The sequence below is a fragment of the Malania oleifera genome, chromosome 1 (assembly GCF_029873635.1).
Source record: "Malania oleifera isolate guangnan ecotype guangnan chromosome 1, ASM2987363v1, whole genome shotgun sequence".
In the NCBI taxonomy this organism is placed as follows: Eukaryota; Viridiplantae; Streptophyta; class Magnoliopsida; order Santalales; family Ximeniaceae; genus Malania; species Malania oleifera.
The window spans coordinates 88,623,356-88,637,730 of record NC_080417.1 but is presented as its reverse complement, the minus strand read 5'-3'; the positions used below and the strand labels follow the sequence as shown (position 1 = coordinate 88,637,730).

General features: G+C 38.4%; 1 protein-coding gene across 2 annotated transcripts; it reads left to right on the top strand.

Moving 5' to 3' along the window:
• The first annotated feature begins 4,910 nt into the window (after window positions 1–4,910).
• Window positions 4,911–14,168, top strand: LOC131167274 (protein SRG1-like). Of its 2 annotated transcripts, none has more exons than XM_058126012.1 (4): window positions 4,911–5,297; window positions 5,997–6,244; window positions 6,377–6,701; window positions 13,813–14,168. In XM_058126012.1, the coding sequence occupies exons 1-4, from the start codon at window positions 5,046–5,048 to the stop codon at window positions 14,074–14,076; spliced, it is 1,089 nt and encodes a 362-aa protein (XP_057981995.1). In that variant the 5' UTR covers window positions 4,911–5,045; the 3' UTR covers window positions 14,077–14,168. The 2 variants fall into 2 exon arrangements, with proteins under 2 accessions (XP_057981995.1, XP_057982003.1); XM_058126020.1 differs by lacking the exon at window positions 4,911–5,297 and adding an exon at window positions 5,611–5,719.
• Window positions 14,169–14,375: the final 207 nt, after the last annotated feature.

Genomic DNA, 14,375 nt, shown 5'->3' with positions numbered 1-14,375 from the left:
TCCTTTCCATTTTTTTTTCCTCCTCTGTTTTCCCGCTGAACTTCCTCTGCACAACTCCTTTCACTCCTCCAACCGCAGCAGCCTCTCCTCTGAACAGAGCACAGCAGTCTTCATTCGCACCAGAAACACAGCAGCAGTTAGCAGCTCCACAAAACACAACTCCTTCCTGCTGTCCAAGCCACACACAGTAGCACAGCTAGGGCCTTTTCTTTGCTCGCTCTCTCTCTCTCTCTCTCTCTCTCTCTCTCTCTCTCTCTCCTTTTCTTTTCTCTTCTTTTTAGTTGCAATGAATGATGTGTTTTTTTATTTGTTTAAGTTTATTTGAAATTTGGGATTTGAGTATGTGTTAAGGGGCTTTAATTTTTTTATTGAAGTTTAATTTTTTCTTATCTTGCTGTTAGTAGACTTAAAAATTTTAAATTGTTTGTTTTTTTTATCTTTCCCTTAATTTAAATTCTCGGTTTGATTAAAGGTTATGTTTTTATCATATTTCGTCATTGTTTGCGTGTTTTAAATTCTCGTTGAGTTGGTGTTTGCGTTTAAAATATGATGCTTGATTTAAATTTTGTAGTCTTGTTAAAGGTTCGATTTTAGTGTGTGCATTTGTGTCTAATTGAGTTTCCATTCTTGCATGTTTTAGTTCCATGTTCTAGGTTTCCAGTTTTTATTAACGCGTGTCCCAATGTTTCCTTAAGTAGACGTAGGGTATCTATTCTTGTTTTCTTTTATTTAGTGCATGTTAGTTTAGAGTTTAAAATTACGTGTCATTAATTTATCAAAAGTGAAATTGAACAATTTTGAAAACCTCGAATCTGAACTGAGTTCAGTACCTTTTTAATTTCGATTGGGAGAACGTAAAATTTGAGATTAAAACGCATTCCCTGAGGAGACGATCTAGCCCTTGGGCTTAATATTACACGACAGAACTCCTATACTTGGGATAGCTTCCGAGCTTCTCATTTTCAAGTGAGTCAAAAACAAAGAGAAAAATTTTAAGAAAAAGCATGAAGACCCAACTTCAGTTGCATCTGATGGTAATCTCATGGTTGTTTGTGATGAAAGCGGCATTAATTTGACAAGTCAAGAGACTGATTGAGTTATTGATTCCGGTGCATCATTCCACGTCACTTCTCGGGGAGATTTCTTCATTTCTTATTCTAAAGGAAATTATGGAGTTGTTCAGATGGGAAATGAAGGTCTATAAAAAATTGTTGGCATTGGAAATGTTTGTTTGGAAACAAATTTGGGATGCAAGTTGGTGCTTAAAGATGTGAGACATGTACCCGATATTCGACTAAATTTGATATCTATTGGAAAGCTTGATGATGAAAGGTTTGTGAATCATTTTGGTGATGGAAAATGGAAGCTCACAAAGGGTAATTTGGTGGTGGCTAAAGGCAAGAAAATCGGTACACTTTATATGATGCAAGGTAAAATTGGTAATAGTGTTGTGAATGCAATTGAAAGTCACTCTTCCACCGATTTGTGGCATAAGCGGCTTGGGCACATGAGTGAAAAAGGAATGCAGTTTTTGTTCAAAAGAAGCTCCTACCCGGGATGAAAGGTACGTCTCTTAAAGCTTGTGTTCATTGTTTGGCCGGTAAGCAACATAGAACTCCTTTTTGTGCAAAGTTTGTTACTAAAAAATCTAATGTTTTAGATTTGATACATTCAGATGTATGTGGTCCTTTGAAAGTTAAATCTCATGGTGGTGCACTTTATTTTGTTACCTTTATTAATGATTGTTCAAGAAAAATTTGGCCTTACACTTTGAAGACTAAAGATCAAGTCTTAGATGTGTTTAAGCATTTTCAGGTTAAAGTTGAAAGGGAGACTGGAAAGAAGGTCAAATGTGTGTGCTCGGATAATGGTGGAGAGTACATTGGCCCATTTGATGCATATTGTTACAGCCAAGGAATTAGACATCAAAAGACCGTTAAGAAAACCTCTCAACAAAATGGTATTGCTGAAAGGATGAACCGCACTATACTGGAGAGAATGAGATGTATGCTCTCTCATGCGAAGTTGCCAAATTCATTTTGGGGTGAGGCAATGAGGACAGCGGTGGACTTGATTAATTTGTCCCCTTCAACTCCTTTACTTGGTGAAGTTCCTGAAAAAATTTGGAAAGGTAAGGATGTTACTTATGATCACTTGAAAGTGTTTGGTTGTCATGCATTTGTTCACATTCCAAAAGATGAAAGATCCAAACTTGATGACAAGACAATGCAATGTATCTTTCTTGTCTAAGGGCATGATGAATTTGGATACAGATTGTGGGATCCGGTTGACAAGAAAATTGTTAGAAGTCAAGATGTTATATTTTTTGAAGATCAAACAATTGAAGATTTTGGCACGGTTGAGCAACCACAATCTAATGGGAATGATTTTGTTGACTTAGACTTACCTTCTCCACCTTTAGCACATGATGAAAATATGGAAGATGTTCTTCCACCTCTTGCAGATGTTGGAAATGATGAAATTTCTAATGATGTTGAAGATGAAAATGAAGGGGAGCAACAAGTTCAAGAGTAAGCTCAATTGAGAAGGTCTTTAAGAGAGCCAAGACCTTCATCTAAATATCCATCAAGTGACTATGTTACTCTAACGGATCAAGGGGAACTCGAAAGCTATCAAGAAGCCATGAACCATGAAAATAAAGTTGAATGGGTGAAGGCTATGCAAGAAGAAATGAATTCCATAGTTGACAATCACATTTATGATTTGGTTAAACTTCTTCCTGGAAAGAAAGCTTTGAAAAATAAATGGGTGTTTAGGCTGAAAAATGATGGAAAGAATCTTCGGTACAAGGCTAGGCTTGTGTTAAAAGGCTTTGGTTAGAAAAAGGGAATTGACTTTGATGAAATATTCTCACTGGTTGTAAAGATGTCATCTATTTGGGTTGTTCTTGGCATGGCAGCATACTTGAATTTAGAAGTTGAGCAACAAGATGTGAAAACCGCTTTCTTACATGGTGACTTGGAAAATGAAATTTACATGGAACCACCAAAAGGCTTCAAACAAAAAGGGAAAGAGAATTTAGTGTGCAAATTAAAGAAAAGTTTGTATGGGTTGAAGTAAGCACCACGGAGATGGTACAAGAAATTTTATTCTTTCATGATTGATCATGGTTACTCAAAAACCTCTTCGGATGATTATGTGTTTCTGAAAAAATTTTCAGATGACACTTATATTATTCTCTTACTCTATGTTGATGATATGCTCGTTGTAGGACAGAATTTCTCCAAGATTGACAAATTGAAGTTGGAGTTGAGCAAGTCTTTTGCTATGAAAGACTTGGAACCAGCAAAACAAATTCTTGGCATGAGAATTGTTCGTGATCGTGAAAAAGGGCAAATTTGGTTGTCTCAAGAAAGTTACATTGAAAAAGTGCTTGAGAAGTTCAATATGGATAAAGCAAAACCCGTTGGTTACCCACTTGCTAGTCATTTCAAGTTTAGTTCAAAACAAAGTCCTACAAGTGAGAAAGGTAAGGAAGAGATGAAGAAAATTCCTTATGCTTCGGCCGTTGGTTCCTTAATGTATGCAATGGTTTGCATAAGATTGGATTTAGCTTATGCTGTTGGAGTTGTTAGTTGGTTTCTCTCTAATCCAGGAAAGGAACATTGGTTAGCGGTAAAATGGATTCTCCGATACCTTAGAGGCACTTCAAAGGCGTGCTTGTGCTTTGGTAATGGTAAATTTACGCTCCATGGATTCACGGATGCCGACATGGCCGGTAATGTTGATTCTAGAAAATCCACTTCGGGTTATTTGATGATTTTTGCAGGGGGAGCTGTGGCATGACAATCTAAATTACATAAATGTGTTGCTCTATCTACTACGGAAGCCGAGTTTATTGCCATTACGGAAGCTTGCAAAGAATTACTTTGGTTGAAGAGATTCTTAAAAGAGTTGGGCATGAAACAAGAAAGGTATGTTCTTTATTGTGATAGTCAAAGTGCAATTCATTTGAGTAAGAATTCTATCTTCCATTCAAAGTCAAAATATATTGATGTTAGATATCATTGGATTCGGGATGTGTTGGATAAGAAATTATTGCAGCTTGACAAAATTCACACTGATGATAATGGTTCGGATATGATGACTAAAACATTGTCAAGAGACAAGCATGTGAAGTGCAGAGTTTTGGCCGGATTGGTAGAGTCGTCCCCATAAGTCCGGAGGGGGAGATTTGTTGGGTGTCCCTCCTTGTGGGGCCCAACAATTGGAAAGAATTTTTTTAATGGTTGTTGGCTTCTCAAGGAAGCAGCATTCAACACCAAGCCTCACGCGCAGTAATTGAGGTTGCCCCTTCATCTCCTTTTTTACCATCTTGTCTTGCAACAGCAAATAGTCTTCACAACCAGTAGCCCTTTCCACTCTCTCTGTTTTTTTATTGACGGAAACACCACACAGCTCCTCACGCAAGCGCTTGCAGCCAGCACCTGCAGCAGGCCCACGCACCAATGCTGGTCATCTTCTTCATTGCAGTAAGCTACTGCTGCTTCTTCTTCGTGTGTCTCCAATTGCATATTATTTACAGCATATTGGAATTTCTTTTATTGTGGTCTTTTGGTTGGTTTTTTGGAGCTTTATTCAAAATATTTGGTGAGACATTTCCATCTTACTACATTTGTTTATACACTCTTGTGTATTTGTAAGGCTTATGCTTTTTGTTTCCACTTTGTATAACATATTTGGTGATAGTGGATTTGGACCGCCGTGTCCCGTGGACGTACCTCAACATTTGAGGGAACCACGTTAAATTTCTTATGTCTCAATTTTTTATTATTTCCATTACTCCATTGATTTACTTGTGGGAATTAGTTGATATATAATATTTTTCCCAAACACATCATTGTTTATTTTAGGCACCGGTCAAATGAATCCATAAAATATTTCTCATCATTAAATTACATATTCAATCAAAACAATCCAAAAAACTCTTCATGACAGCTTGACCTTTTCTCTACCAAATTTATCCCAAATCAACAGTGAGCAAAATAAAGGAGGATCAGCAAGAGCTGCATCCCTACGAAAGTATGGAGTCAGCTGAATCCCGTGTGCGGGTGAATACGGGTTCCCTTCCTGTGCCTTGTGTCCAGGAGTTGGGTAAGGAGTCGAGAATCACTGATCCATCCCGACACATACGTTGCGAGAAGGATCAAGCGATAGTATCCGAAGCTGCCCATGATGTCCCAATCATCAACCTGCAAGGCTTGTTATCTGAAGAATCCATGGCTTCTGAATTGGCCAGGCTCCACTTTGCCTGCAAAGAATGGGGTTTCTTCCAGGTTGTACTTATGTATCTATTAAGAATACTGAAATCTTAGGCATATCTTAACCAACAGTAAAATTAAAGGAACAAAAGTACTATCTTTATTACCATATATTCATTGTAATCATATTATTGGTGTTCCGTCATCATCTATGGGCAAGATATTTTTAAGGAGAATTGAAAAAATTAAAATGAAAGCTAAGTTTTTTATGGGGCCAGTCTTTAAGCTCTGTTGCATTCGAGGCGGAATTGGTCATGGGAGAATTGCCATCAGTTTGTTCAACCTCATCTTTGTCAAATGAGGAAATGATTTTTTTTTTTCTCTTTCTTCCTGGTTGACTGCAGCTTTGCTCTATATTTCCCTTTCAAATCCCTTATCCTACGAAAGTTTTAGTTATAACTAGAGTTTTGATGCAAGCAATCTCTGGACCAACACAGGTTAATCACTCCAGGAATTTGACTTGATATTCATTTCATCTGATGAGTTGTTAGGTTATGTAGCATAAATCTAAAGGATGAAGCAAGTAAATAATAAACATGATTCAATAATTTGCACTTTGCCAAATTGCAAAATCATGGTCTCTTAGACTCTTAGGTAGTTTGCAAAGACATTATTATTTCATATCGTAATGCCCTGTTTTGCAAAAACATGATTAGACTATATTTCCTTTGCAATGACATTGTTTTGTCTCTAAGCATGATAAATTTGTCACAGTTGGTAAACCATGGAGTAAATTCTTCACTGATGGAGAAAATAAAGACACAAATCCTCGACTTCTTCAACCTCCCAATGGAAGAGAAAAAGAAGTTTCGGCAGAAACCAGGAGATTTAGAGGGATTTGGACAAGCTATTGCTGAATCGGAGGAGCAGAAGCCTGATTGGGGTGACATGTTCTACATTAAGACCTTCCCAATCCACATAAGGAAGCCCCATTTATTTCCCAAGCTTCCTCTGCCATTTAGGTCATCTCTCTCTCTCTCTCTCTCTCTCTCTCTCTGCGTCTGTGATGTATGTGTGCATGTTTTGGTTGTTTGTGTACTTGAGTAAACTCATTGGTTGTTTCTCATTCTAACCAGTCCATGTTTTTTATGCAGGGAGACATTGGAACTTTACTCATTGGAACTGAAAAGTCTGGCCATGTTTATCTTGGCACAGATGGCAAAAGCTCTAAAGATGGAACCCGAGGAAATGAAAGAGTTGTTCGAAGACGGAGAACAATCAATGAGAATGAACTATTACCCACGATGTCCTCAACCGGAGCAAGTCAACGGAATTAGCCCCCATTCGGATGCAGTTGGTCTGACCATTCTCCTGCAGGTAAATGAAGTAGAAGGTCTTCAGATAAGGAAAGATGGAATGTGGGTTCCTCTTAATCCCCTCCCAGGCGCCTTCGTCGTCAACATTGGAGATATCTTAGAGGTAATTTAATTTGGATTAGACCTAAAGGACGCTTGCCTTTCAAATTTGAAATAACTACTATTAACTACAATGCTATCCTAGACTACAGGGTTTTTTTTTTTTTCATTTGCAAAGTGGATATTGCTGATTACAAAAACACTTTACAAGGTAAGGTTGGGGAAAAATGTCTCTTCTCAGGAAAAATATATACAACCAGAGATACCCCTCAAGCACAAAAATCACCCCTCCCAACAACAGACAACCAGGCGTAGTCCCCAAGTAAATAACAACATGAGAAAACCTGAAAAAACCACCTACAACCCAAAGAACCAATTCACATAATTCCCCAAAACACATCCCTTGGTGGCAATTTAGCAAATAAAATCTGAGCAATTCCCTCCACCCCCAAACAAAAAAGAAGAAGAAAAAAAAGCCTTCTGCATCTACTAAGGTCTCACCAAATATCAAAATACAGCCCATCGAATAATGAACAACAGCTATAGGACCTTCTAGCACAAACAAATGGATCGCAAAGCAAACCGACAGCCAACATAATACAGGGGCAATCCTAGCTTGGATGTACTATGCTAGGATAAGGACCATGTGTTTGCAACACAGTAGACAACCAGCATGTATGTCCTTTACAACCACCGCCACCGCTTATTCCCTATGATTACATAACTACTCCTCTAAAGAATAAAAGCTCCCAACACCCTGCACCAGGATATCCAAAAAGTAGATCCTGATCACATACTGAAACCGCTCTTAGGTCTCTCTAAAACACTCCTAGGTACCTCTCCATGAACAAGTCAAACTTACTCCAAGGGAAGTATTATTAAGTTATGTCGTCCAACTGCACCAAATTTTAAACTTCAAATCAAAGTTTGGTATTGTGGAAAACTCAAGACATGTACTTCATTTATTGTGCACAATTGGCGCTCTGATACCAATTGATGTGCAACACATCAACAATCACATAGCGATTATTCTTCTCAATAATCAACCCTTAGAAATTAATTGTCGGCACCGAGTGTGTGCAACGAAAGACCTCACACAAACTCTACTTGAAACAATTAATGGAACAAGTAAGCAAGCACTCGAGGATGAACTATACGAACCTACCAATCACTCAAAAGTGAGAATCAATGAAAGCAACGATCAGAGCACAAGAATTTACGTGGTTTGACAATTTGCCTATGTCCACGGGAGCAGTGGCTATTTTCACTATGAACAATGAAGCTTACAAGCCTTGAAGTTTACTTGAAGCTTAAATCCCTTCTACAGTTATATAATAATGTTTATATAATGATCTAATGCGTACACAAGACCTATAGTTGATCTAAAACACATCTCTAGCAATCCGTTGGAAGAAATCCCTCTGATTAGCCCAATCTACTGATCCTGGAATCGAAAATCCGTTACTTGCGCCGATTGAAGCCATCAACGGTTTAAAGTAGAAAGAAATACTGCGTAGCTGCTGCCTGAAACTTCCAATGGTTACACCCCGAATCGTTGACGGTTTGCCTTTAATGGCTGGAACCTACAACTCTCTTTTGGTCCCTTACTTCACAATGCTTTCCCTGATACATGCGTTCTACTTAGAATATGAGCGACATCCTCAACAATCTCCACCTTGGCAAATATTCACCACTTAGGAGAAATCCAAAAGCATAATCCCCCCGCTGCTCCACCCGAGCAAGTAGATTGGGACCTGCCTCCCCTCTAACACTTGGAGACGTAAACGAAGTCCAAGCCATGCTTGAACTTGACCGTGGTAATAGGAATTAAACCTAGTTGAATACCCAGCTCCTTGAATGATCAACTAAACCACAATTCTACCTTGGCAGCCTCAGCCTCTAGCAAAAACTTCGATCCAGTTGTAACCAGCGCACCTTGAGACTTTACCCTAGACTTCCAACACTTAGGCCTTCCCACAATATACCCCATTGTAAGCCTTTTGCCGTCCAAGCCCCTTGTGTAGTCTCCATTAGCGAACCTTACAACTGACGAAACTCTTTATTGCTCGCCGAAGTACCCAACTACACTAGTGTAGGAAACCTTTGACATGACCCAAACATCACCGTTCGTCCTCAAGTACTAAGCGGTAGACTGTTTACTTAGATTCACCAACGGTGTATTGGTGACCAGTTTAGCATTAATCATGCTAAACCTTACCAGCACTTGATCCCCAAAACCACCCTGAGATAACCACAATCTCCAAGTAGTTTTTTCCATATAGCCACCCTAAGATAACACCAATCTCCCCGCAGTTATGACTACAAAGTCATCCCTAGATAATCCCAACCTCACTGTATATTTACTCTTGCGAATCTCCAACCCAAGAATATGCTTGGCAGCACCTAAAACCTTCATGTCAATTTCCTTTCTCAACAGAGTCCCTAATTGATTTACCTCAGTCGGAACCTTCCCAGCAATCGGTATGTCACTCACACAAAACAATAGAATTATTGCCCACTTGCATCCTACCTCCCTCCCCCTTTTTGGGAGCACTGTCAATCCCATGTCTAATTCTTATACAGTACCTTCATCTCCTCCATCATGGCACCTGTCCATCTACCATTCTCCTAACCGTACACCACCTCTTGAAAGGTAGTAGGATTCTTGATGGTAGTAATGGTTGCATAAGACATCAGATCACACTTGGACGATGGCCTGATAGTGCCTTTGAGTCCATTGCGATCTTGCTAGTCTCTCGAGTTTGAACTCCTTGCATTTTTGCCCTGAGTCTGTAACTCCACTTGCATCACAATCTCCTTTCTACTCCAGTTTATCTTATGATACTGCAAGTCTCTTGAGTTAGAACTCCCTGCATTCCTGCCCCAAGTCTCCAACTCCACATGCACAACATGTGCATTGCTGCTATTGCAGCTTTCTAAAACCTGTTTCTTATCATCTACCTGAGTACATTGTCCCATGGTTTAACACCTAAAACCATGTCTCCACCAATTGCCACCGTGTTTGCCATTGGATCACTTAACTTGAACTCATCTTTCTTATATACCAGAAAGATGTACTGTCCGGACATAACACCAAGTCTAGATCCCACCTCACTAGGAACGTGCATAGCTTGACCTCCAAAGTCTACCACATAACTAGTCCAAGCCTCTCCTGCAAATCTCCTATCAAGTGATACCTTTGACAATCGATTAACCGAGAAACATGTCATACTCGTTGACTTCCACAAGAAATCTCTTGCAAGCCCTATATACACTATGCCCTGCTCACAAAACTCCTTGAACACCAGTGTACTCAGAACCAATATCTGACTTTAGGAACTCTATCCTAATTTGGTACTCCACGTTAGCCGCAAGTTACCCCTAGAAAACATCTCCAACTCTTTCCGCATAAGATACCCCTAAACCTTTCGTGATAATCTTATGAAATACCCATGTCTAATCCATGATGCTGCCCTCACCAATATCTAAACATCCAAACCAATGTAGCTAAGAATACCCATCTTTTTGTGTGTGGTTATGTTACACAAAAAGGTATTATCTGACTCAAAACTCTCACTTGCAACTCCACTTACAACTATATTACCCTGTAGTGTATAGAGATTCCCTGCTATCCTTTGTCCCTTCATCACCATCAATACGCCATCACACACCATCATCGTCCCGCCTTTGGACTTGTAATTATACCTATTACAATCCAAAGCACCCAATGATATCACGTTCTTCCGTAGATTGGGTACATGCCTTAACCCACACAACGTTCTTACCACACCATTATACATATTGATCCTAATATCCCCCATTCCAAAAACTTTGCAGACCACATTGTTTTCCATCAGAACGGAACCAGGAATCACGAATCTGTAAGTGGTGAACTAAACTTTGTTGGGCGTCATGTGAAAAAGAACATCCCGAGTCTATGAACCAAGAACCCATGAGGCATTTGGAATCTGATGAAATATAAAACATCTCACAATCACTGCTCCCCGAGTCCCCTTATTCCACAATATTTGCAGATCTTGACGAACCCTCTCGAGCCTTTGCCTTCCCTTTCTCCCACTCCTAACATTCTGATTTTCTGTGCTCTAGTTTCCTGCACTTAAAATAGCGGATGTCCTCCCTCCTCCTAAAGTGAGTTTTATTGCCACTCAATCTACTCCACGACTTGCCTCTCCCACGATCTTGATTACCCTTCGCCACGAGCCCTTTACCATGTGAACCCTCATCGCTAGCCTTCTTCCTTTGATGGAACCCCAACAATGCACTCGTGATGTCCTCCAACTCTAGGGTTTCTTTCCACAAGTCAGTATCGTAACCAGATTCTTGAATGTAGGAGACATAGGTAGGGAATTCAGCAGCATCAACGCTTTGTCCTCCTCCTCGAACTTTACATCAACTCGCCCCAGATCACTAATGATCTAATTAAATGTGTTGATGTGCTGAGTCAAATCTGAACCCTTCACCATCTTAAGCCAATATAATTTTTTGCTTAAGATAAAGCTTGTTTGTCAATGACTTGGACATGTACAGGTGCTTCAGCTTCAACCAAACCATTACCAGCGAGTCGTCATCCATGATGTGATACAACACATCATTTGCTAGACATAATTTGATAGTGGACACAGTTTTCGATTCTAGCTCCTTCCAACTTGCGTTGTCCATGCTTTCCAACTTCTTTCCGTATAGACCCTTCGCCATCCCTTGCTACACCAACAAGTCCTTCACCCTCCTCTGCCACAACTTGAAGTTTCCTGTTCCATTAAACTTACCAACCTTAAACCTCGCAGAAGAAATCCCAGCCATTGAGAACTAATAGCTTTGATACCAATTGTTGTGCACAATTGGCGCTCTGATACCAATTGACGTGCACAATTGGCACTCTAAGACCAATTGATGTGCAACATGACAACAGTCACCCGGGTATGATACCGATTGTTGTTCTCATCAATCAGCCATCAGAAACCAATTGTCGGTGCTGAGCGTGCGCAACGAAAGACCTCACACAAACTTTCTTTGAAACAATTAATGGAACAAGCAAGAAAACACTCGATGATGAACTATACGAACCTGGCAATCACTCAATAATGAGAATCAATGAAAGCAAAAATCAAAATACAAGAATTTACATTGTTCGACAATTTGCCTACGTCTACGGGAGTAGCGGCTGTTTTCACTATGAATAGTGAAGCTTACAAGCTTTGAAACTTACTTGAAATTTAAATCCCTTCTAGGGTTACATAATAATGTTCATATAATAATATAATGGGTACAGAAGAACTTTAGTTGATCTAAAACACTTCTGTAGCAATCCCCCAGAGGAAATTCCTCCGATTAGATTAATCTACTGATCTTAGATTTGAAAATCCGTTACTTGCACCAACTGAAACTATCAATAGTTTGGAGTAGAAAGAAATATCTCGCAGCTACTACCTGAAATCATTGATGGTTACACCCCAAACCGTCGATGACTTGCCTTCAATGGCTGCACTCTACAACTCTCTTTTGGTCCCTTGCTTCATGGTACTTTCCCCGGTACATGCGTTCCACTCAGAATATGAGTCACATCCCAACATCATAAAATAGTCAAAACCACCTCTACAAAAATTGATCTTACCTACCCTACTCCATCAATGACCATCTATCCTCCCCAAAAATCAATGTTATATGATGAGCAGGTGCAATTGTGTAGGTGTGGGATCCATACTCTTGCACCCACTAGTGTTATGTCACATGAGCCCGTGTCATCATTGAGTATTTTCTTTTTTATCCATGCTCACTCATAGCCCAACCTGGTCAATCCGCTTTCTCCCTAAACCCATTTGAAAAGAAAAATATGAAAAAAAAAATTACTTTTTTATATTTAATTATTGAAAAAAAAATAAAAATATGACATATATAACAAATCAATAAAAAAAAATTTATTTTAGATACCATTAACATTTGATTTTTTAAGTTTTTAACCAATTAACAAAACTACATTTTTTTAACAGTATTTAACAAAAAGAGAAAACATAATGAAAAATAAACTTTCAATTTTTTTTTTTCTTTCATTTCCTTTCCTTCAATCAGATTGTAGATTTAAAATTCCATTTCCACCTCAACATATGGCCACACTGAAAAGGATGTTTCCCTGCCTATCCCCATTTCAGCTGACCTTACCTATTACCTGCTGCTTATTACCCAGCAAAGGTAAACAATTTTGTTGAATGCATCTATGCTTCCATGGCCTGCCTTCTTTGTTTAACCAACTTAATGCAATAGTCAATTCTCTTCCCACTTGTCACCAAACTGTGAGAACACAAATAACAGACTCCCTCTTTTTTTTTTTTTTTCTTATCTATTATTATTATTATTATTATTTCTTTGGATGCATCCACATTGAATTTTGGCATTCCAGCCGCAGGATTGTTTCTCTTCATCTTCTCTAGATCATAATTGTCAAATTAGGATTATCATGAATAAAAGCCCTAATTTCAGGAATCGGGCATCGGATCGAATTGCAAGGCTTGATAAGAATCTTCAAATTCAATTCCAAGTGATGTGCATGCACACACATATTTATACACATGCACACACGTTCGCACACGAACACAGAAAAAAAATTAAAAAAAAAATATTTTTCAAAAATATAGATTCATTTTAAATAATGATTTTTTTTCTATTTCATTGCATCATACAAAACATTGGACAAGATAAAATATGAAATATTGGAAATGAGCAAGAAAAATTACTTAAAAACTACTTTTTATAGCATTTAAAAATCATACTTTATAATGCTATCTCCAAGGGCTAAAAAATAAGGAAAACTATTTAAAATACTAATAAAAAACTATCCTTTGGATTTTGTGAAGTGTTATGCCCAAGTTTGCTTAAAATCCTTGAAGAGAAGGCCACGCATTGTGATTTTCTCGTCTTTTGAGACAGAACAATCATACATATTGTAAATGTGCTTTTGTGAAAAGAAAAATGTTTTCTGCTAGGACGTGACTCATTTGCTGATTCATATCAACTTGCATGAAAAATAACTCTATCGATTCTTGTATGTGATTTGATATGCCTTGGGTTTGAATCGATTTGAATTGTGCTTTTAGCCCATTTCCTTCCTAAACTACAGATTTATGAATTATTTATGATACTAGTGTTTGTATGTGAAATAGATTGTGACCAATGGAGAATATCATAGCATTGAGCATCGAGCAAGGGTAAATTCTACAAAAGAACGGATCTCCATAGCAACCTTCCATACTGCAAGAATTGACGGTGAAATAGGACCAACACCTAGCTTGGTTACTAATCAAACACCATTGTTGTTTAAGAGAGTGAGAGTTCGTGATTACTACAGCGGCCTCTTTGCTCGTCAAATTGCTGGAAAATCTTATCTTGATGCCATGCGAATACGAAATATTGAAGACAAAGATTAATTGTTAGGTCGTGTAAGAATGTAAACTTTTAATTGATCATATGAGGAAAATAATGATACTAAAATAATTAAAATGACTGATTTCATGCTTTATGATCACAGAGTACAAGGGATTCTATTGTTAGGAAGTAGATTATAAATGAATTATAATCATTTACTTGTTTTGTTGAACTAAAGTAATATTGGAGTTGGTAAGTTATGACTTCATCCAAAGTTTCAAACTAAATGGCTTAGATAAACTAGTCATCTTCTTGATCATATTTTTCTCTAATTCTAGTATGATGATCATCCTAGAACACA

Coding starts and splice junctions, on each gene's coding strand:
- LOC131167274 (XM_058126012.1), top strand. CDS start 5,046: ATGGAGTCAGCTGAATCCCGTGTGCGGGTGAATACGGGTTCCCTTCCT. Junction 5,298..5,996: donor AAGAATGGGGTTTCTTCCAG/GTTGTACTTATG, acceptor AATTTGTCACAG/TTGGTAAACCATGGAGTAAA. Junction 6,245..6,376: donor AAGCTTCCTCTGCCATTTAG/GTCATCTCTCTC, acceptor TTTTTTATGCAG/GGAGACATTGGAACTTTACT.